Raw genomic sequence first — 21,456 nt, forward strand, 5'->3', positions numbered from 1 at the left:
TTCCTTCCTCTTAATGCCTTATTACCACGATGCTCCTCCAGTGACGTCGACCAAAGAGAAAATGACACTCCCATCCCCACATAACCACCAAAGTAGTCAATCTCTAGGAAGCTCTAAATCTCAAATTCTGGAGACCAGCAAAGAATTTGGTTTCAATTCTGGACAGGCTGGGGCAGAGCTGGCCAGCTGGGCACCAGCAGGAGCACGGGTTGCTGTCTTCCGACTCCAGATGTGGTGCCAGCTGTTTCAAGCTCCCCTGCTCTCACTTCCCACCATGGAGGAGCGTGGGCTCAAACACACCTTTGGTTCCTTATGCTCTATTATCACAGCAGCAAAAGAGAAAAGGACACAGAGAGCCTGTGAGCGAAGAAAGTTACAGGGCAGCTCCGGCTAATACAGCCACCTCACACACACACACACACACACACACACACACACACACACACACACACACGAAAACCAAAAAACAAAGCAGAAAAAAGGAAAGTTAGAAAGCACACTCACATTCAAGACAAATGCAGACACATTTTCAAGAGTAGGGTGGTATTCGTATGTTAAACTTTAAAAACACCAAAGCTAATTTTTGAAACTAAGTTTAAAAGGTTGTTTGGGACCTAGGAGGAAGGACGGGTACTGAACGTGAAGGAGACAGACAGTGGCTGTAGGTGGGAGGTGGTAGGCGATATCAGGTCTGGCTTAGGGAACAGAACATTAGGCAGTGGGAAGCAGTCGTGGTGGAGTCAAGCCCAGGCGAGTCTTGTCCAGCATTTGCCTGAACAGAACTTCCTATCACTGCAAAACCACTTCCGAAGTGCTGTTTGCCGGAGGCTTCTATCCACAGGATACAGTGGGTTTGTAAAGATCAGTGAGAGGACACAATTCTATCTGACAATGAACTCCAAAATGCTTAGTAGAGGACAGCCAGAGCTCAGTATCTGACTTTGCTCGCTTGTTTCCTTGTTTGTGGGAGGATTGGTTTCCTATGCGACAGCAGACAGGAGGAGTCCACACACACTTAAAGCTGAAGATATTAACCACGGCAGCTGCCAACCAGAGACAGGAGACGTAAAAACGGAAATATCCAAGCACTAGTATGATGATTCTAAAGCTGTGGAAACCTCGTACAGAAGCCGAGCTGTTACCAACAAGGGCTCTGAAAACCACAGAGGGGTTAAGGCTTCTGACCCTGAAAAATGACACCGACACATGGAGGAAAGGAGAAAGGGCGCCTGGCCAGTCACCTTGGGCACAGATTTCTAATGGTGATTTATAAGATCTTTTCCTTGTTATCATTCTTCTAATCTGCATGAGTGCTTTATACAAACTGAGATGATAAAGAAGAATCTAAGGGGCCCTGTCCTAGCAATCATGGAGTTAAGGGATGTTCCCTTAACTGTGCTGGCTTTACAGCTGTGAGAAATAATATTAACGGAATTCTCGGAAACTGTGCAGTAATTTAACCTTTATACAACCTGTTATTTGAAATTTAGTATTTACTGGGCCTTAAGCATGAATACTTCTTTTCCTTACAAAGTCCCATGACCACAATACATGAATATGCAGATACACTTGAGGGACTCAATCATTGTAGATGCTCATTTTTGTCAAATATTCTTCAGGAAAAAAAAGCTAGATTGGTAGGAATTTTGGTGTTGAAAGGCAAACATTACTTTGCTTAGATCAGAAAGGATGGATTCATGCTTGAGTTATTCTAAATCTGTCTGCATGGGAAACAAAAGTTATTGGAACAGCAAGATGGCTCACTGAGTAAAGAGAGATATTTGCCACCACTTCTGGCCATCTGAGTTTGCTCCCTGGAGCACAGTGGGTAGAAGAGACGGACCTTTTAACAGTTGTTCTCTAACCCCACACAGTGCTTCCCCACACTGTCCCCACTCCCCATGCACACTGACACAGGTAAAAACCTTGTGTCAATTACTGCAGAATGGTAATGTATGCTGTGCCACATGGACTGAGTCACAGTATCTACCACCGCACCACACTTCACCTTCCACTTTGCATGTACACAACCCAGGAGTGCTGTGAGCTGTAGTTTATAAAATAAAACCTCAGTATGCGTAGCTCTAAGAGAACTGTTCTTAAAATGTACTCCCTTGACTGTGGACCTCTCCATGTGTCAATAGGCAGAAGCAACTGTTCCTATTGACTTCTTGAACACAACTCTACCACCTCTGCAGAGATGCTCTGCAGTGTTGCCTGCAGAAACAGCAGACATGTCCCAGGTCCCAGGTCCCAGGTCCCAGGTCCCAGGCCACAGGTCCCAGGCCCCAGGTCCAGGGCTGGGCCAATGCTGTGCACCCCTGAGTCCTGATTTCTCACCATGCCCTGCCCACAAAAGCTTTCTAAAAAAAAAAAAATCAATCCTTCAACTATAAAAAGAATGTACCATAGTGTATAAAACTTGGTGAAAATGTAAAAGCAAAGTATTACATAAATTAGGCAAAAAAAAATGAACAAAAATGGAGGTAAGTAAAAGAGGAAAAGAGGAGAAAAAAAATCTTCAAAATTGAGAAAGATGTGCTATCCTTATGGAAAAGGAAAACAAGGCCTATCAGACTCAGAGGCTAAAATGCTTTACTGTTTTATAACAGAACCTCCCCTGAATTCTTAAAACATATACATAATCCATTCTCCATCTTTATACATTATAAAACAAAATATACAGCGCTTTTTGTCCAACCCAAAAGTCGTTTGCAGCTGAGGATGGCTTCACAGCTGTGGTACTCTTCATGCTTCAGCCTCTGAGGTTTGGAATTGCAGAGCTGAGCCTATGCTATAGCAGCAGCTTTAGACAAGCCCTCTCGGCCGGATTTCAGCAGTGGCGTCCACTGGTCCAAAGCCTGAGCACGCCGTAACTCCTGGACACCTTCTCTTCCTGGTTCTTTCTCTAAGGTCCTCAGTACACAGCAGTGGTTTCTCATGTGTTTTCTTACTAAGTCAGGCATCACGATGGGTCAAATCCACTTTCATTTTCTCCAGTACTATCAAAATTAAAAACAAAAAATAATTTAGTTTCTAGTTTATGAAGAAAGATTAAATAACAATCAATAAAAGGTTTGCTAAACATCCCAAGGGAATCAGGATTGAAGTGACTGTGTACAGGGTTCCCGGGGCTTTCTGGGAAATCAGTTATGTGAGAAAATGTTTGGGGGAAGAGTTGCTGGCTCATTGTAGCATAAGACCAAGATGACAGATTATTATGTAGGAGAAAAAAGAAGCTCCACCCAGCACAGGAAGGCGAATGTCCTAAGTTACACTCCAGCGAGCAGGCCTAGCTCTCAGTACTCCGTTCTGTCAATTCTGTCAACAGGCTGGCTGCGATTTCTTCCAGAACGGAAGTGCTGAATTCTGTATTGGTCTGAAAACCAAGCCTAAAGCAATCATCAAAGGACAAAGCCAGCAAACAGCTGAGTCCAAGATGGGTGCATCCAATTTCACTAACACCCCTCATGCTTTTAGTGCCTATGAACTCCACCTTGTGGGAAATGACAGCGAGAAATCTTACTGTCAAAAGTTAGAGTGTGCAGACATCTACTGCCAAGATTCCCATTGAATTTAATCTGATCAACTTGAGTAAAGTTATGGGAAAATGTTTATTTTATGTTAATGAAAGAAATAATTTACATTTTCAGAATCAATTTAAGTATTTTAATTAAAGGATCCATCAAAGAACTCTCTAAAGGATGGTTCTTGATAAACACAAAATGACAAGGCAAGAAGCAGGGTAGGTTCAATGGGTAACATTGGCAGAGAGATCCTGACACTCTGGAACTCAACTCTTTTCTTTATTCCCCTTTTACTTATTCTCTTTACCTCCTGCTCACTGCCCCCTTCCAGGTCACTCCTCCCTTCCTGCCTCCCCTCTCTCCTCCTCTGAATGGGTGAGCCCCCCCTAGGCTCCCCCCTATCCTGGCACTTCACGTGTCTTTGAGGCTAGGCATTTCCTCTCCCCCTGGGGCCAGACAAGGCAGCCCAGTTATAAGAACATATCCCTAGAGTCCTCTCACAAGCAGGAGAGGTGCATTGCTGACTGGGGTCAGGGAGACACTGCAGAGAGGGACTGTCACGAAACCTATAAGGGTCTTTTAAAAACTTTCACGTGATAAATATTGAACATGCTGGTAAAAGGCAAACTGTAAAGGACCCATACTGAAATGGTAACAGTCTGAGATCCTGGAAACATTTCAGAAATAAATCCCCATGTGTGTTTATGTATGTTTTTGTGTGTGAGAAAAATCCTGTGACTGAACAGATGGTCTGAAATGCTTCCTTAAACACTCCAAAAGTGTCCGCCTAGGGGGGAAAGATTAAGAAACTAAGCTTGAGAGTTGGCGCCAATCAGCCAGCACCTGAAGAACTATTTTAAAAGGGGCCGAAGCAAGCCCAGGCCTAAGGCAAAGGGAATATTGCAGAAGAAGGGACACAGTCAGGGAGCTTGCTGTGAGATTGTCTCCTAGTAATATTAGAAGTTACACCCAGAACTTCTCACCAGCATGACTCTAAACACCACCTGAACAAGGCGAAACCAACGAACGTGGGAAAGCCTTCGAGGCCTACACCAAGGACTATATACAGCTGAGCAACACTGGACACAAGAGAGGGGGCCTTCCCCAAGGAAGAGCACACTAACTGACCGTCCAGTAACACGGCCAGCTCTGAAAACATACGTATAATTAATACTGAAAAGACCGAACAGGTGCATAAAATAACAGTTTGTGGGAAAAAAATAAAAGAGAACTGGAATTTCCAGGATCACATGCAAGGAAGTGTTACAAACCTTTCTTACACAGGTTAAGTGAAATGTGTATGAAAGAAAAATAATACTGAGGGAATTCTGGCAGGCATCCTCCAGGCAGGCAGGGGACCGCCATCACAGTAATGATGCAGTTGGAGACCTCAGTGCCTCAGACATGCAGCAAGTGACTGTCACAAGCTTCAGGGCTGACCGTCCTCAAGAGAAAAGCATCAACCAGAGCCAGTCAGGGTGGACTGTGCCCATCAGGTAAATCCAAGGTGATCTGCATTTATACTATCTGTTTCTGATTAACTATTCTGGGCAACTCATGTGTATATTACAATTTTTTTTGTGGTTTTTTAGCAGTTTTTAAAAAATTAATTTAAATTCTTTATTTCTTTAGAAGGGTCTGTATGTAGCACTGGTTGTACTGGTGGCTTTGAATTCACAAAGATCCGCCTGGCTCTGCTTCCTAAGTGTTGGGATTAAAGGCGTATGAATTCATGCCGGACAGTTTATTTTGACTTTTGGTAAAAGTTATGGTGGAAAAGATGAAAATATTTCTTATTTATTTACAAGTAAATAATAAAAATAATAAAAAACCTATTCATAACAAACTCTACATGTCCTTTAGTGACAGGTACGGACCCACAGCTTGTTACCTATTGGCCTCACTTTACGAGGTGGGAGTATATGTGACGGGCAACACGAGGTAACGCAGAGCGCACACCATTGCTGGCACATCTAGGTGTCTGTCTGACAGGTGTCTGCTGAGTCTGTTATTACTGTTCCTCAGTCAGTATGAATGCTGCCTTGTTCGTCCTCCTCAGATAAGCTGAGTGCATGAGGAACACATGTGGGACATGGGCTGACACACCACTGCTTCTGCCACACGATGATGAAACCTTAGTTATTTCAACCATTGCTGAGGGAAAGAATCATCTGGCTCTTCAGGAAATTTCTAAATTTACACAAAAGTAGGCTTTAGAAAGGTAGACTTTCTTTGGTAAGGGAGCTCGGTGTTTTATTTAGTCTGGGAGAAATTGTACACTGCTATTCTTCGACCTTAACGGTGAAACGAGAACTCTCAGCTGTCCCTACTGCTTGTCTTTAGTTATTTTGCATCTAGGAAGGAAAACAGGCTGAGGCCTCTGTTCCAAACAGACTGGTTATCATACACAAGAGGCTGCTGCTTTACAGAGGAGATGGAGGGAACTACGTACAAGGAGCCTGAGCACCAGGTACCCTGAAGGATGAACCTGAAGGATGTTCGTGTTTGGCTTAGAATGTGACTAGTTAACAACAGCCACAATTACATGGCTTCAAACTTCATGGTAAACGTGATTAACATAACCAGCAGAATCAGGTTTTATTAATGTACACTAATAGATACACACACACACACATACATACACGGGGAAACTTCAAAAGCATAGAACACAAGACAAAAGTATAGCCCCCAAAAGGGAATACTATGCTAAGTCACACAATTAAAAACAAAATACAAACATTAGAAAAATTCTACTACTGAGCATAAGAGGGAGAGTCGAGCTTTAACAGACCAGCTCCCTCTGTCCCCACTCATGACCTCAGCTGTAGAAGGAAATAATAAATTCACAAAGGGGCTTTATGGAAGTGTTTATTACTTAGGATATTTAATTGTGTCTTCAAAAATTAATATATATTAACTATATATATACACACATACATATATATAAAATTTTCTACTTATTTATTCATAGAAATGGTATGAATGATCACGCATGTCTAGGTCTGAGAACTTAAATGAAGTTTTTAAAAACAAGGTAGCTATAGTCCTTACCTGAGCTGATTTTCTCTCCTGGACAGACACTGGCTGGTGCTTGGCCTTTTCATCTAAGCTGGCTTCACCAGGGAAGTGTGTTAAGAGCAAACGGCACGTGAAGCTCACCAAGGCCTTGGGAACGTACCTGGGCAAACTTATGGATCTGCTCCACCACCGCAGCGAACAGGGCGTGGACACTTTCGTCGATCAGACTCTGCATGTAATGCACGGCCTCCTCATCTGACAGGTCCAGACGGAACTTATCCTGAACCTAGAGAATCAAAGACACCGTCAGCTTCCTCACAGAAACAAGCCAGGAATGTGCTCTGAAAAGACAGAAACAATCAGACGGACACAGACATCACTAAGATGCCAAGAGTTACGCCATAAGGATTTCTGAAAGCCTCTCTTCCAATCAGACGCTGAGTCCTTTTGTAAACAGAAATGCTTACTTTAGCTCAGAGCTGCACTTTCTGCTTGAACATTCTAGCTCAAGACCTACTGTGTAACAGGAAGAGACACAGCAAGGTGGGAACACATTCAATTGTCACCGTGACCTTCATACACCGTCACGGTCATAGTGCACGGCGGCTACATCAATCACCGGTAAAATATTTCTAAAAAGTCTTCCCACAGCACCCCTGGATCTCGGCAGGGGACTGTTTCGATGGATCTATAATGTACCAAGATGGGATGCTAGGCTTTGGTTCACATCTACGGCACTGCTTCATTTTCAACAGCATTCAGTACTAAAGACTGACGCGTATGCGTGCACATATAGACATGTACCTGTGCTTTCCCCAAACATCAGAGCTGGTGACTGAAGAACTATTTTGGCTAAAACCCACAAAGGCAGCCTACAAAGTCTCTTATTTCATTTTATCTTATCTGACTTTATCATGGCACGGCTAAAGACAATGTCTATCTTCAGAAGCCAAGGATGCTGGAAGTTGCCACAGGAACCCTTGACTGGTGAAGGGGTGTGTGTTTCCACTTACGCCCTGCACAGAACCACTGCACTTACTCCTCTATTATAAATAACTCATATACACTCCTTCCATAGAATGGGAGAAAGCAAGATTTCCAAGTGGACGAAAGGACTTAAATTTATATTTTCTTTAATTTTGACAGCACTGTAGTCAGCAAATGTGCCCTCCATTGCCTGCTTAGCTACCACCGCCTCCTGAAAACCTCTTCCTAGCCAGGACCCAAATCCTGCTTCTGCTTCCCTAGGCTTGGTTTCCTCGTTTGAGCATCGGTGCCTCACCGACTTTATTAGGTTTGCATGTACAAGGAAAGGCAGGATCTATTTATGAGATTTAACCACCCAGACGCAGCAGGCTGCAACATGAGGCACACCATATTAATTTGATTCCACAACTGAGGAGGGAGAGGCAAGAGAAAAGTAGATGCAAGATTCCAAGGACTGTCTGGAGCTATGGAGGGCCAATCTGGCTCTCCTCAAGTTTGAGTCTTTGCCCTTTTGCTTTGAGATTTTTCTGTGGCAGAATGTCTGACAACATTGGTACCATTCCAAGAACATTAAAAATAATCAGAAAGCAAAAGGATCAAAATAAAACTCTAGCCTACCATATCAAACTTGTGTACTTAATTTAAGTATACTCATATGGAGAAAGAAAATATATAATTGGCATAAAACGCTCTTTACAAAATATGAAACATTTCTTTAAAGAGGTCTATGTGCATTCAGTCAGTCAGCATTGCTCTACGTGGCTCCGGCTAGGCTACCTGCCATTGCCCTCTGGCTTTGCAAGAGTCGGTTAATTCATCAGTCCACAGCCCATAGCCGTTCTCTTTGTCTATGTAATGTCTGTAACTTGCTGTTGTGGCCATGGAAGTTAACACTTACCGGCCACATTTCCTGCTCTGGTTTTCATTTTGTCCTTGGTCTCCCTTCCTGGTTTTCTGATGGATTCACGTGCCCAGTCATGCTCCTTGAATGCTTTCCTGTAAGCATGTGCACATGTGCAGCGACTGCAGAGATGACCCCGTCTCATCTCAGTGTGCTTCCCCTCACTGCTTCCATGTTCTCGGGCTTTGTGTCATATTTGCCCACCTGTTAACACACTTACTAACACACACAGTCCGGACGGGATGGAATAGGGACTGTAGATTCTGTTATATTATGTGGAGATTCACCCTAGGGCACAGGCAGTTAACCTGGCGGAGGTTACACTGACCGCTAACACTAAGGACTGCGGAACACGTGGCTTAGTTTAAAGCATATTTACTTACTTATATGTACTCAATCTCTCTGGGAAATGCCTTGAAGCAAATAGTCGTAAATTGAAAATTTTATCCACTGCTACAGAACAACCCTGCTTGTGTTTGGTGCTAGAAACTCAGTTCTGTTTATGTGTACCTTGTGCCACTTGCATTCTTGGTCACTGTTGTGAAAAAGGGCACTCAACAGTCAGTACAGGGCTCATATCAGAACGTGTTAAAGACATCTGTACATTCAGACTGGTTCCCCATTTTGGAACTGCTGGCATTGCTTGGTTCCTGAAAATCTACTTGTAACCTGTACCACTGCAGATCCATTTAACAACTTTTCAAGAAGCAAGCCACCTCTCTAAAACAGTCACTTAGCCAGCAACACTCTGCAGTGGATGGGTACGTCCTGAGGAATCTAGGTTACCATTACCAGATGCTCAAATGCTTTAAAAGCATGAGTGAACCAAATCGGGTTGAGTTATGTGCCACACAGACATTCTCGTCAGCAATGGGCCACACATCTAACAGTGTCTCCGTAACTATAACACTGGAGTCGGCCCCCAGATGCAGTGTGAGAAGCAGGTAAAGCATGGGGGATAACTAAGCATGGGGCCCCACTTGCTTTTGAGTTATGCAGTCACCCTTCAATGTAATACAGTTAACGGCCTAGAGCCTTAACCTGCATGTAATCTGCACACGCCCTCTCCAGATGACACACCTGGCAACCTCAAAAGCGTTCCACTCCTGCCAACCTGCACCAGGCCATACAGGCAACCTGTGTAAGCAATCTCTGATTAACGATCTAATGTGCCCTGCTTCTACCAACAATAGAACTTAGTCTTCTATTTACAGAACAATTTATTAAATGTGAACCTAATAAAATAAAATCCATAGATTAGCCAGAATTCATCTAAGTTTTCCATATTTAATCATACAAACACACACACACACACACACACACACACACACACACACACACACACACACACACACACCTAGGTTTGCAGGAAATTTCCCCAATAAACCCCTGAAACACGTTTTCATATTAAGAAGCATGGTGGTTTGTTTAAACTAAGTATTTTTTAAGTGTTCAATTTTACACAAGCTAATATAGAAAGACCTTTGTTTCAAGTACCACTGTTCAGATTCTCACACAGCAGCTTTCAATTAAAAGCAATGTAGACCTTCCTCATTAAATTCTTCTTCCTCAGAAAGGCAGACTGAGAAACGCAATTGATTCATCCAGATGAAAGGGCAGGTTTTACCTTATTTTCTTGCTCAGTTCATTAATTTGTGCTATATTAGAATACAACCCCAAATTCTTTAGTGTAATAGAAAAGAATTTAAAGAATATCTTACAAAAGCCAGAGGAAACCCTAATCCCCACCTAACCATGGCTACAGGAGAACCAGTGTTGAAACTGCTTACAGCAGACGCTAGCTTCTGCACAAGGCCGCCTGGAGCCTCTCAAGGTGCAAGGGAGCCTGTGCTGCCGAGCTTACAGGCAGATCAACAGGAGCCATGGGCAATCGCACAGCAACCAGGGGTAATTTAATTGTAAAGGTCATCTCAAATACAGTCATCCATTTATAGCTTCTTGTAATACATATAATTTCTTTGTTTTAAAGTTTAGTAGGAAATCAATTTAAAGAAAGAATGTCTCCATTAAATTCTCCAATAGAAAAACAGTACCTTAAATTCCAGAATAAGCTTGGCACCAGAGTTTAGAGGTTTCTCTTTAATCATTGTAATAAAGGGAGCAGGGACGACAAGGCCCCTGCTGTTAAGCAGCCATGTTTATATGCGGATCCATTAATATCTATCTTCATTTTAGTGCCTCCCCCTCGAACTCTCTAAAGATAGCTATACATTTGGGAAAGCTAGGAAGATTTGAAACTCCTAGAAGATAAGATCATCTCTTTCAGCCCACCATCCCTCGTCACAAAGCCTGTGAGGGAGTACACGTTCTGTCTAAGTGAAGCGCACGTCTATAGTAAGAAGTCTTATTTCAGTGCTGCAGGCTTACGAAGTGTCTCCTCCCAATTTCCTCATGAAGACTTCGTATCCTCCCCAGTGGGCCTGTTCTTGGCCACAGCTAACAACACCACCATTACTGCCGACTGAGGGTGCTGTCCCACCCTCTCTCTCACCTGCTTCACCCACCACCATCTGGGAAGGTGGAACTTTACGCACTGCGTCCTGCTTGTTGGCTGTTTCTCTGATTCAAGGTCCCCCGGCCCAGGGAAACAGGTTCTACTAAGCTCTATCAAGCAAACACCAGGCACAACTTCACAGAGCAGTCAGCGGCTCCCGGGCGGTAGGGAGTGGAGAAGGGAACGAGGAGACCCAGGCTCGTATTGGCCAAACAGACAGTGAATACCCACGTGCTTTATGGACTTTTACTTTTTAATTGACTTACTTTCCCCCTTTTTGACATATTGTTTTGTTGTGTGACGCACATGGCACAGAATGTGCTATGTAACCTAAGCTGGCTTGGAGCTCCAATCCTCTTGCCCCAGCTTTCTTGTGTGTGTGTGTGTGTGTGTGTGTGTGTGTGTGTGTGTGTGTGTGTGTGTGTCTGTGTGTCTGTGTGTCTGTGTGTCTGTATGTGTATGGGAATGCAACTGTGAAAGTCAGAGGATAACTTCTGAAAATCAACTTTTGCCTTCTACCATTTAGGTTTTGGGGATCAAATTCTGGTCAACAGGCTTGGTGGCAAACACCTTTATCTACTGAACCTTCTTGCTATCCCCAAAGTATTTATTTTCATATAATTTCAGTACTTCACACATACATATTAATATTTATAAAGAAACACATTATGCTTATTTAGTCAACTAATAGGATTACTCATTGTAGAATTTAACTCACTAAGCTTTGGTTCTATTAATAACAAAATACTTAACTTTATCAAAATATATTTTTTAATTAAACTATCTGAGCCTTTATCAGTAAAACAAAATAAAAAACAAAAAACAGGACATCTTCAGCTTATCTCCTTTTAAAGAAAGGGAAATTCCACTGAATTGCGTTGACTGGATAAAAGGAAAAAAATGGAAAAGCCAGTGTCACCTATCTGCCTGAGTAAAAAAGGAACCCTTTAAGAGTTTATTTCAATAAATGACTAAATTAAATACCTCCATTCAAACTCTTCTTAGCCTGAGAAAAGAGCTAACCTAAGGAAAGAGCTCATCTCCTTGCAATTCAGTTAGAGCTGAACTTATTTTTCCACAGGCAACTGGATTAGACGTAGGATCTGTTGATATCAAGTCCCCACTTTCAAATCTCCGAGCACCTCTACCTTGGAGAATGCTACTGTCATTCAGAGATTTTATTCCTCTATGAATTAATATGCTGTATTATCTTTCTCTGAAGTTGAAGATTGACATGGTCCATCATCTTTTTGCCTTTGGATACATAAAGCACCATTCCATCAGCTCTCATGAGAAGCGACTACCAGAAATCAGATTAAAGGAAACTTCAAGTGCACAGCCTTCCCTCCCCCTCCTGCTCCAAGTCTAGTCAAGACAGTTAGCTGACTGCTGCAGCCCACACGTGATGGCTTCCTCTCGTTTTCTCTATAGGTTGTTTACAAACAAAACTAAAAGCAGGACTCTACAGTGACCCATTAAAGTCCAGAGGGACATATGGTACAACTATGGAGGAGACAGTTTCATCATCACGACAATGATATCCTCCGCATGTTCTGCCTGCATCCACCTAGTCTAGCGCTTTGTTGGCAAAGGTAAAGGGAGAGCTACCCACATGGGTACAGAGACGAGTCCAGACGGAACTGCCCAGGACTGCCAAAGAAGACCTGAGAGTTTGCTGTTCTGAAATGTGAGAAGACTACAGAGGACGCTTCCTTAGACTCTGTGAACAGTCAGCAGTCTACGGCAGTGGTTCTCAATCTGTGGCTCAGGGCCCCTATCTGCGAGATATCAGATATTTATATTACAGCTCATCACAGTAGCAAAATTAGTGTTATAAAGTAGCAACAACTATAATTTAGTGGTTGGAAGTCACCACATGAGGAGCTGTATTAAAGAGCTGCAGTTTCAGGAAGGCTGGAAGCCACTGGCTCAGGGGCTGGGACAAAAAGGCGTGCACCTTTAAAATCTTTACCCATTTTTATATGTGAAATGTGAGCTGTGTTATATGCAAAAGAAGTCAAAATTACCTTTTTTACAGTTTTATCTGGTTCAAGAGCAATATCTGGAATGTTTGCATCAACCATCAAGGAGAACAAGTTCAGAATCAGATTTGAATACCTAAAAGAATGAAAATGAATCAGTGAGTTCGAATTTTAGACTTCTTTGCCTTATCAAGAACACCCCAAAAGCAGTGACAATTATTACTTTATGATTATTATTAATTCAAAGGAAAAGACAGTATGAGTAAATATGCAACTTGTTACTGTACTTGTTGAAGTTATTGTTCGACTCCCTGGAGTCTCACGGGACTCACGGGACGATGTTATTTCTCTTCCATTGATTTAGCACTTGCTAAATGACAACCAGGGTAGTCATAGATTGCAGATACTTGTCATCGAAAATAACAGCTCTTCAGTGTTACAAAACTCTAATTGAACTGAGAGTATATTCCTTTTTGTTCTTTATAAGGAATATAATACCTGAAAATGAGGGGAATGCCATTTTTAAACGGAAACTCTGGAAGTTTATTCTGTGGTATTATACCTACAAACTGTATAATGTGAAGACAGCAGCTTTCCCTTGAGACAACTAGTGTCTTCATGCACTGACCTTACCTAGTCTTGATGATGTTTCTAGTAAAGAATGCGATTCTCAGCTCTATAATAACTTGCTTGTATTTTCTCACTTTACCTAGCTACTACCAATGCTCCACCAGTGCTTTATAAAGCACACTCATTTCCTTCTGCTCTCAGTGAGAGCTTTCTCAGGCATCCCTCCAGCTATCAGTCTGCGACCTTTTGCCTGCCCTCCCCCTCAGGGCAACCTAGTTTATGACCAATCACCAAAGGACGCATCCTAAAAGTCTATAGAACCCTCAGGGGCGCCACCGTGTGAACAAAACCTTAACCCACGGCTCTTTGTGGGATAGACTAAATTGAAACATGTATCAAAACCTTACGGCTAACATTTTTTCTTAATTTCAAAAGACCAAATACTGTAGAAGGGTCCAAGGCAGGAACATCTGCTGTCACTGCTCTTATTTAAATAGAATTAGCTGCTCTAGCAAACAGAATAAAGCAAGAGAAATAAATATATACAAATCAAAAAAATAAAGCTGCTGCTCTTTGTGGATGCCACATTACTGTAAGATCATGGCGAGGTTAGTGCACAGACCATGTAGGCTGCACCCTCCCATCCTCAGAGGGTATGTAGGCACGTCTTACAACAGGATTTGTGCTGCGCTCGGAAAATTCCTTCTGCATAGTTAGGTGGAAAATACCACAAGAGTCCAATAATCCTGTCACTTTTGACTAACCGTCAGGGCTCTGTTCATGTTCAAGCATGTGCTTTATTTCTCTCCTGCTAACATAAGTCATCCGGTCTTTTTCATCAAACCATGATGAAAGACACGAGAGTGACACTGAAGAAGAAAGAGCGAGTGAAATCAACCTTCTTCAAAGCAGCGTGAGCCATGACGCAATGAGGAGAACAAAATGCTGTTCTGGATGGTCCTGAACAGCATCCAAAGGTGAGCTGGACAAAGTTCTAGAAAACGAAATGGCTGGAGTATCATAACTGTCCCTAAGCCAGTGCAATGGTCACCATGCTCATCTCCACAGCCTCAGAAAGAAAGGACGGAGTGAAACTCCTCTGGGTTAGCCAACTCTTACACTTGCAAACCGCCAGCATCTCAACCGATAGGTTACACATGCTATAATTAGTGGGAAAGCAAGGTATCCTTGGATGCTGGCGCTTTATTTATGTGGCAAAAGCAGACCCATGTCCACAGCTAGCTCTAGCACTCTGTGAAGTCCTGCACCCCTTACCTTCGCAGGTGGAGGAAGGCCGTGTAACACTGCTTTCTGAACTCTTGGTACTGCTCACTCTGGGTACCACCCATCCCTTCCACCATCTCCTTATTCAGCTTCATTGGAGGAGGAAGAGGCTTGGGATCTCGGCCCAGAATATATCCGAAATCTATATGGAAGAGTTTGCCTGGGTGTGAAGAAAGAACTCAGTCATTCCCACAGGAGTTATTGCAAACCGGGAAGGAGATACTGTATACAATTTGTCAAAATGCCTTTGTGAGAAAGATTCAGTCATTACATTATTCTATACCTTCAAATATGCCCTTCAAAGCACAGTATAGTTCAATTCTTGGACATGAAAAAAAAAGTTTAAAACCATCCCAGTTAATATTAATTTAAAAGATAAAACCTCATGTTTAGAATTGTAGAATCAAGGAACAAACATCTGGACAACTCTGAAAAGAATCAGCAGCAGCAGAAGAAATTGTCCTGTGTATTAAGCTCAGGTAACCTCTCTTTCTGTAATGGATAACCGCCTGTCTGATTTTATATTCCCAACTTCAAACCCTGCCTGCTATGAAACTATAACTATTAAAAAAAAGCTTCAAATTTGAAGTTACCTGACTGGTTCCTCTACCTGCTCCCGAGCTGTGGACTGGGAATCTCAACACCGTACGAAGGACTTCCAAGAGCAGCAATGCCAATGGGGAAAGCCTTACATTGTCTCAGAGGAGACACACAGGAAGGGGATCATCTGTGATTCACCATGAAAACCAGGAAGCTCCTGGTGATTTACAGGTTGCATGAAGCAAGGATGATCAAGACTGAATTCTTAGGGCAGAGCCTTGGGACTCAGTGATGTTAACTGCGCCTGAGAACAGCTTGTCTTACATCGGCAAGCACCAACTACTGACTGAAGGAACCAACTGGCTTAAAAAGACGGAACCCTCTCTAGGGCAACCTACGCACCCTGACGTGCAATCCATTGTGACTGTTCACATGGGAAAGTGTCACCTTATTTTTCCCATCAAGGGTACCAGCCTTGCCTCAGAGTACTGAATTTACCCCTCATGAGCACAAGGGACCCTGTGCAAGCCAATATTCCATATTGACTTCCGGTCAAGACGTTGGCCATGCCTTCCTGTTCACTGCTTTTCCTGAGTGCTGTCACAGTCACTGTGTAAAGTGTGTATACTGTATATGTCACAGTCATGGCACACTGATACACACAGTCACTGCACAGTCTTATGCACATTGTGTATATCACAGTCAGTGCATTCTCCTGAAAGACGTGCAACAATGATGGATGCAGAACCTTCGTGTCAACTAGAATTGACAAGTACCTCAGATGTAGAATCAAAAGACAACAACACAGCACAGCCTGACAATCAGTAAATGCACGAAAGACCAGTTGCCACTATCATTCTAACACACACACACACACACACACACACACACACACACACACACACACACACACACACACACACACACACACAGAGGGAGATTGTCAAGAAAACTACCAAACCAGCCAGCCAACAAACAAAAACACTTGAGGCAGGGGTGATTAAAGTCTTAACTTGTTCTGAAAAGGAGAAAACAATTTAAAATGATAGGATTTATTTAAAATTAAATCAAGCCATTTACTATGCAATAATCAAGTCTCTTCAAGTAGCTCATAAATATTTAAGTATTTCAAATAACATGTAAAAATTAAACTCTGAACTTCTCTCAAAAATAACTCTTGAGGCTGGCAAGATGATGAGCAAGGAAAGTATGTGCTGGCAGGCTGGTGATCTGAGGCTCCTCGCTGAGGCCCACACGGAGGGAGGGAGAACAGACTCCAGCAATCTACTCTCTGACCTCCACATGCATCGGCCAATAAATGAATGATAATAAAATGTTAATCACAGCCACTTTAAAGATGTCTGAGAGTCCGAAGTTGACTGTACCTGAGATCACAGATGACAGACATTAGACACAGATACAGAGACTCCCTTTCTGTGACTTTTAGGCATCTGTGATATTCTCAGCCCAGGGAGTGGCACTATTAGAAGGTGTGGCCCTGTTGGAATAGGCGTGGCCTTGACAGAGTAGGTGTGTCCCGGTAGGTGTGGGCTTTAAGACTCATCCTAGCTGCCTGGAAGTCAGTATGCTGCTAACATGCTGAGGAAGATGCAGAGCCCTCAGCTCCTCCTGCACCGTGCCTGCCTGGATGCTGCCATGTTTCTGCCTTGGTGCTAATGAACTGAACCTCCAGAAGAACCTGGAGCCAGTCCCAGTTAAATGTTGTCCTTCTAAGAGCTGCCTTGATCGTGGTGTCTCGTCACAGCGGTACGATCCTAACACAGACAGCATCTTTATCAGAGGAACAAACTAAATGATCAAGCTGGACATTCTCAGGTAAAAAGTAAGGAAATTGTGCCTGAACAGCTCAGCAGCTAACACCAAGTCTGAGAAGCCACCTCACAGCAGAGGGAGCAGGCCAGGGAGGAATGGATGTTTATCCTAACTACCCAAGGCCCACAGAACACAGCTCTCACAGTGAAGTTACACAGAAGAGCAAGCTGCTCTTTACTGAGTCATCACCCTAAGCCTTTCCATAAATAAAGAAATGGTCAAATTATGTAGGCACTGGCTTGCCTTTGTTGGCATTTCTCGTATAAATGATGCAGTGACAGGATGGAGTGACAAACCAGGACACCCAGATATCACCAGAGAGGGGAGCATGCTCTGTTCCCAGGATGGTTTTGGTAGCCGCTCGTGAGGCTCTGTAGGCTACAGCAGAGCATACTGGCCCCAAGCAGTTGCTACCCCGCTACAGATAAAGACTCCATTTAAGCATCTTCACTCATCTTTCTCTCCTACTCTCCTTGCAGTGAGCCAATCAAAGTTATCAATCAAGAGTGACTTTCTATTGTTGCTATCCTGAAACCTGGAAAATCTCAGCGTATCTGTCCTGCTCTTCATTGCAGTCACTGCCCAGACAGTGTTGAAGCTGCAGACAGAGAAGGCTTCCTTCTAGAGGCAGGAGTTAGAAGGAGAGGCCAATGCCTTTCTTCTCTTCCTTGATCCTGTAGTAAACAGACAGTCGAGTCCGTCTGAGTGCCATGCTTCTGTTTACTGCTTTGATATGCCTTGTGATTTCTGGGTCTAGGGTTTTATCTACAGCACAGCCATTCTAGATCTTTCCAGCTAATGATGCTGACAGAATGGCTGGCTGTCCAGATGCTCCTTCAATTATAATGATTACAGCTCTGCAAATACACCATGAAATGAAAATGTGAGGAGTGAAAAGATTCACTCACTGAAAACCCAGCCAGCCAAACCCACACTCTGGCAACCACCCGCTGGACAGGGGACCAGCTGTTCAGCCTCAAGGTCACACAGATGTCTGGGAGCTCTTTGCTGTTGCCCAGAAAATGAGGGTGTCACACAATTATAAATTCAAAATGTATTTTTTAATTGCATTTTTAATTTACATTTTAAATGTTATCCCATTTCCCAGTTTCCCCTCCAGAAATCCCTATCCCATTCCCCCTCCCCATGTTTTTATGAGGGTGCTCCCTCACACACCCACCCACTCCCTCCCACCTCCCTGCCCTGACATCCCCTACACTAGGGGATCGAGCCTTGACAGGACCAAGGGCCTCTCCTCCCATTGATGCCCAACAAGGCCATCCCCTGCTACGTATGCAGATGTAACCATAGGCAGATCCCTGTATGTTTTTAATGACTGTACATCACGTATATTCAGTCAGAGACAGTCTGTACTCTGAAATCATTCAGAACAGACAGTGGAACTATAGGCGCTCATGTGGCACACCTGAGCATCTTCACAGGGGCGGGGCAGCCCAAATCCACACAGTTACACTACGGACAGCACACGGTTTCAATAGTATATTCATTGACAGATTAACGTCATTAAATTTTATTAGTTTATAATATTTATTTAATAAATGATTTATAGCTATGTCAAACCACTCACAGATGTCAATATCAAGTTTATGCTGTACACTGTGAAGCCTTCATTTTCACTTGAGACACAAACAACCCTCAGGATTGAAAACCATGGTTTTAGAGGCTAGGGTTTGGCGGCAGAGCACATGCATAGAGGTTTAAAGACCCAAGGCTTACGTCCAGCACTAAAACTAAACAAAAAGACACTGCTTTTTAAAAATCCCCAAATGGATTTACTTCTTAAATATGCTTATTTTCAAACATTTTGACAATTGGCTGCAAAATAAGGAATCTAGAACCTGTCCAGGTCAATGAAATAGCAAATCTCCTAATCCCTTACATTCCAAGGTCACAGGGCATGGTGATAAGGATGCCAGGGTTTTCCCTCAAAGTGCCGCCCTCTGCCTAAGAAGAGCATGTGCCCAGGCACTCTGTTCTTATGCTACTCTGAGGGGGAAGAGATGGGAAGCTTACAGTATTACAGACTGTCCTGAGTCATGAAAGCACGGATGTGTTCCTGGTGTCATTTCTCACAGTGGAACAGAGGCCCAACCTAATCTTCCGTCCTCAAGAAACTCAACAAAGTCCTGGTGTCTCTAAGGCGCATCTCGTCCAGTTTCCTCATTGTTTTATAACACTACTGGAATCCCGACCTCTGCTGCCCATCCCTGCTGTAAATGAAGGCTGTGTTATTATCCTTCCTGTAGGGAAACTCCCAGAGCGAGGTTACGGCTCAACTACAAGGGTCATACGGCTCGAACTGAAACCGTTGGTAAGTTTTACAAGTTCAAAGAGCCATGCATTTTTAAGAGGTTATTAATTTTAAGAAAACTTAAAAAAGTGGACCTTATAAAATAAAAAAAAAATTAAGAATCGGTCACAACCACTCCCAAGAAATCAGTAAAGTGTGTACCAAGCAAAGCGGCCCCCATGCTGACTGTCTCTCTATCCCTACAAGACAGTAAGTGAGACGCTAAGGAAATGGAGTTGAGGGGTTGGGGATTTAGCTCAGTGGTAGAGCGCTTGCGTGGCAAGTGCAAAGCCCTGGGTTCGAAAAAAATACATACAGGAAATGGAGTTGAATGACACCAACTATTCTAAGACTGACTTATAGTAGTTCTTACACATATATTACTAAAATTAAGCATTTAATGGCAGACAATCTGAAAGTCATTTTCATTTTGTTCCACCCTCCTTGACATCCTGCTCTCTGTCCATCTTCTGCAGTTCCCTGCTCTGAAAATTCTACCCTCCTAGGATTCCCTATAATCCCGACTCTGGGGCTGTCTCTCTCACTCTTCTCCACAGTTCGTTCAGCTTCTTTCTGTAGACACCGCTTCATCATTTCCCCTTAATTCCTTTATCTCTTCCCTATGTTTCATCAGTAAACTCAGAAACAAAACTGTAGCCCAAAGCGAGCCCACTGCAATGAGCGTCAGGTTCAGGCCAGCTGCACACCCACCACAGCCACTGTAGCAAAACCAAGGCTGCCTGTGAGACGGAGTCGCAGCCACAGCTAAGCCAAGGAACCACTTACAGTAATGGTTTTCTAACAAAGGGTTGGGATATAAACTCAAATCAGTATAGACGTCCCAATCATCTGCTAATCACTTCCCCTTCCGCTTACGCTGAGCGTCTGGTGAAAAGCAGCAAGGCTAAACTAAGGAAACCAGGAGTGTCAAGGATACCGCACTCCACAATCAAGTTCTACTCCAGGAAAAAATAACCTAAGAATCATACCGTACCCGGAAAAAGGAAAATTAAACACTCCACTTGTTTTCAAATATCAAAGTGTACTTTATCTGATACATAGAAACTATCACACTAAACCAATAATCAGATTAAATAATTTTCTCATAAGTCATCAAGCTCTAGATAAAGAAAATATTAAATATACCAGGTAATTTCTTATCTGTAAAATTACGTGTACAACTACAAAAAAGGGCATTGTTAGCTCAGTCAGAACATAGCTCACTCCTGAGGGGGTCCACAGTGCTCACAGCACCAGCTCACACAAGTGCACAGACACAGGGTTCTGGGCTTACTGTGTTCAGCTAAGGCACAGAGTAGGTTACTTAGCCCGGAGTCCTGAGACTTACTTCAGAGATGGATACCTGCATTGTTATGTTAGCTTTTTATTTTTTTTCAGAATTTTTAACAAAGTTAATTACAAATAAAACTAAAGAGTAATAAAGATCAGGACAGGAGATATTCTGAGTAACTAACTGTCCCTTTAGGCCAGCCGTGACCAGTGTTAACTGAGCTTTCTGACAGAAGCCTCAAAGCAGGTCACTGAAGATCTGAAAGAAAGCAGCCCTGGCGTCTCAGAAGCGGACAGGCTAGTGGAGAAGCTACATGTATGTCCCCATTTGGCCAGGATCCACAGCATCCAGGGTTCGTCTCTGTGGTTTTACTACGTTATATATCGTAGGCAGCAAAGGAGTTCTTCAGTTACTTTGATTACCAGACTCTAGTTTTTAGAAATAAAAACTATTCATCAAAATACTTAAAATTTAAAGCCACATTTAATTCCGCCCCATGGGGGTGTAATGAGAATTTCTCCCACAGACCCGTGTTTGAATGCTTGACCCCCAGTTAGCTGAACTATCTGGAAAGGATCAGGAAGCATGGTCTTGTTGGACGAGGTGTGTACCGTGGAGAGGCTTAGAAGTTTCCAACGTCCGTGCCAGGCCCACTCTCTCTCTGCTGCCTGCAGACCGAGATGTAAAAGCTCTTGTC

The 21,456-nt window shown here is 43.2% G+C and overlaps 1 protein-coding gene across 2 annotated transcripts in view; it reads right to left on the reverse strand.

The window, feature by feature from the left end:
* Window positions 1-2,578: 2,578 nt before the first annotated feature.
* The window catches only part of Pik3c3 (phosphatidylinositol 3-kinase catalytic subunit type 3), a 77,657-nt gene continuing 58,779 nt past the window's right edge, over window positions 2,579-21,456 (reverse strand). The window contains exons 22-25 of one of the 2 annotated variants that reach the window (XM_032885534.1): window positions 14,776-14,944; window positions 12,976-13,066; window positions 6,706-6,831; window positions 2,579-3,002 (exon numbers count right to left, since the gene is read on the reverse strand). In XM_032885534.1, the coding sequence (XP_032741425.1) occupies window positions 2,988-3,002; window positions 6,706-6,831; window positions 12,976-13,066; window positions 14,776-14,944 (401 nt within the window). In that variant the 3' untranslated portion in view covers window positions 2,579-2,987. Of the gene's footprint in view, window positions 3,003-6,705; window positions 6,832-12,975; window positions 13,067-14,775; window positions 14,945-18,736; window positions 18,903-21,456 lie in introns of those variants that run through there. The other variant, XM_032885535.1, reaches the window with a different exon arrangement.

The sequence above is a fragment of the Rattus rattus genome, chromosome 15, assembly GCF_011064425.1.
Source record: "Rattus rattus isolate New Zealand chromosome 15, Rrattus_CSIRO_v1, whole genome shotgun sequence".
NCBI lineage: Eukaryota > Metazoa > Chordata > Mammalia > Rodentia > Muridae > Rattus > Rattus rattus.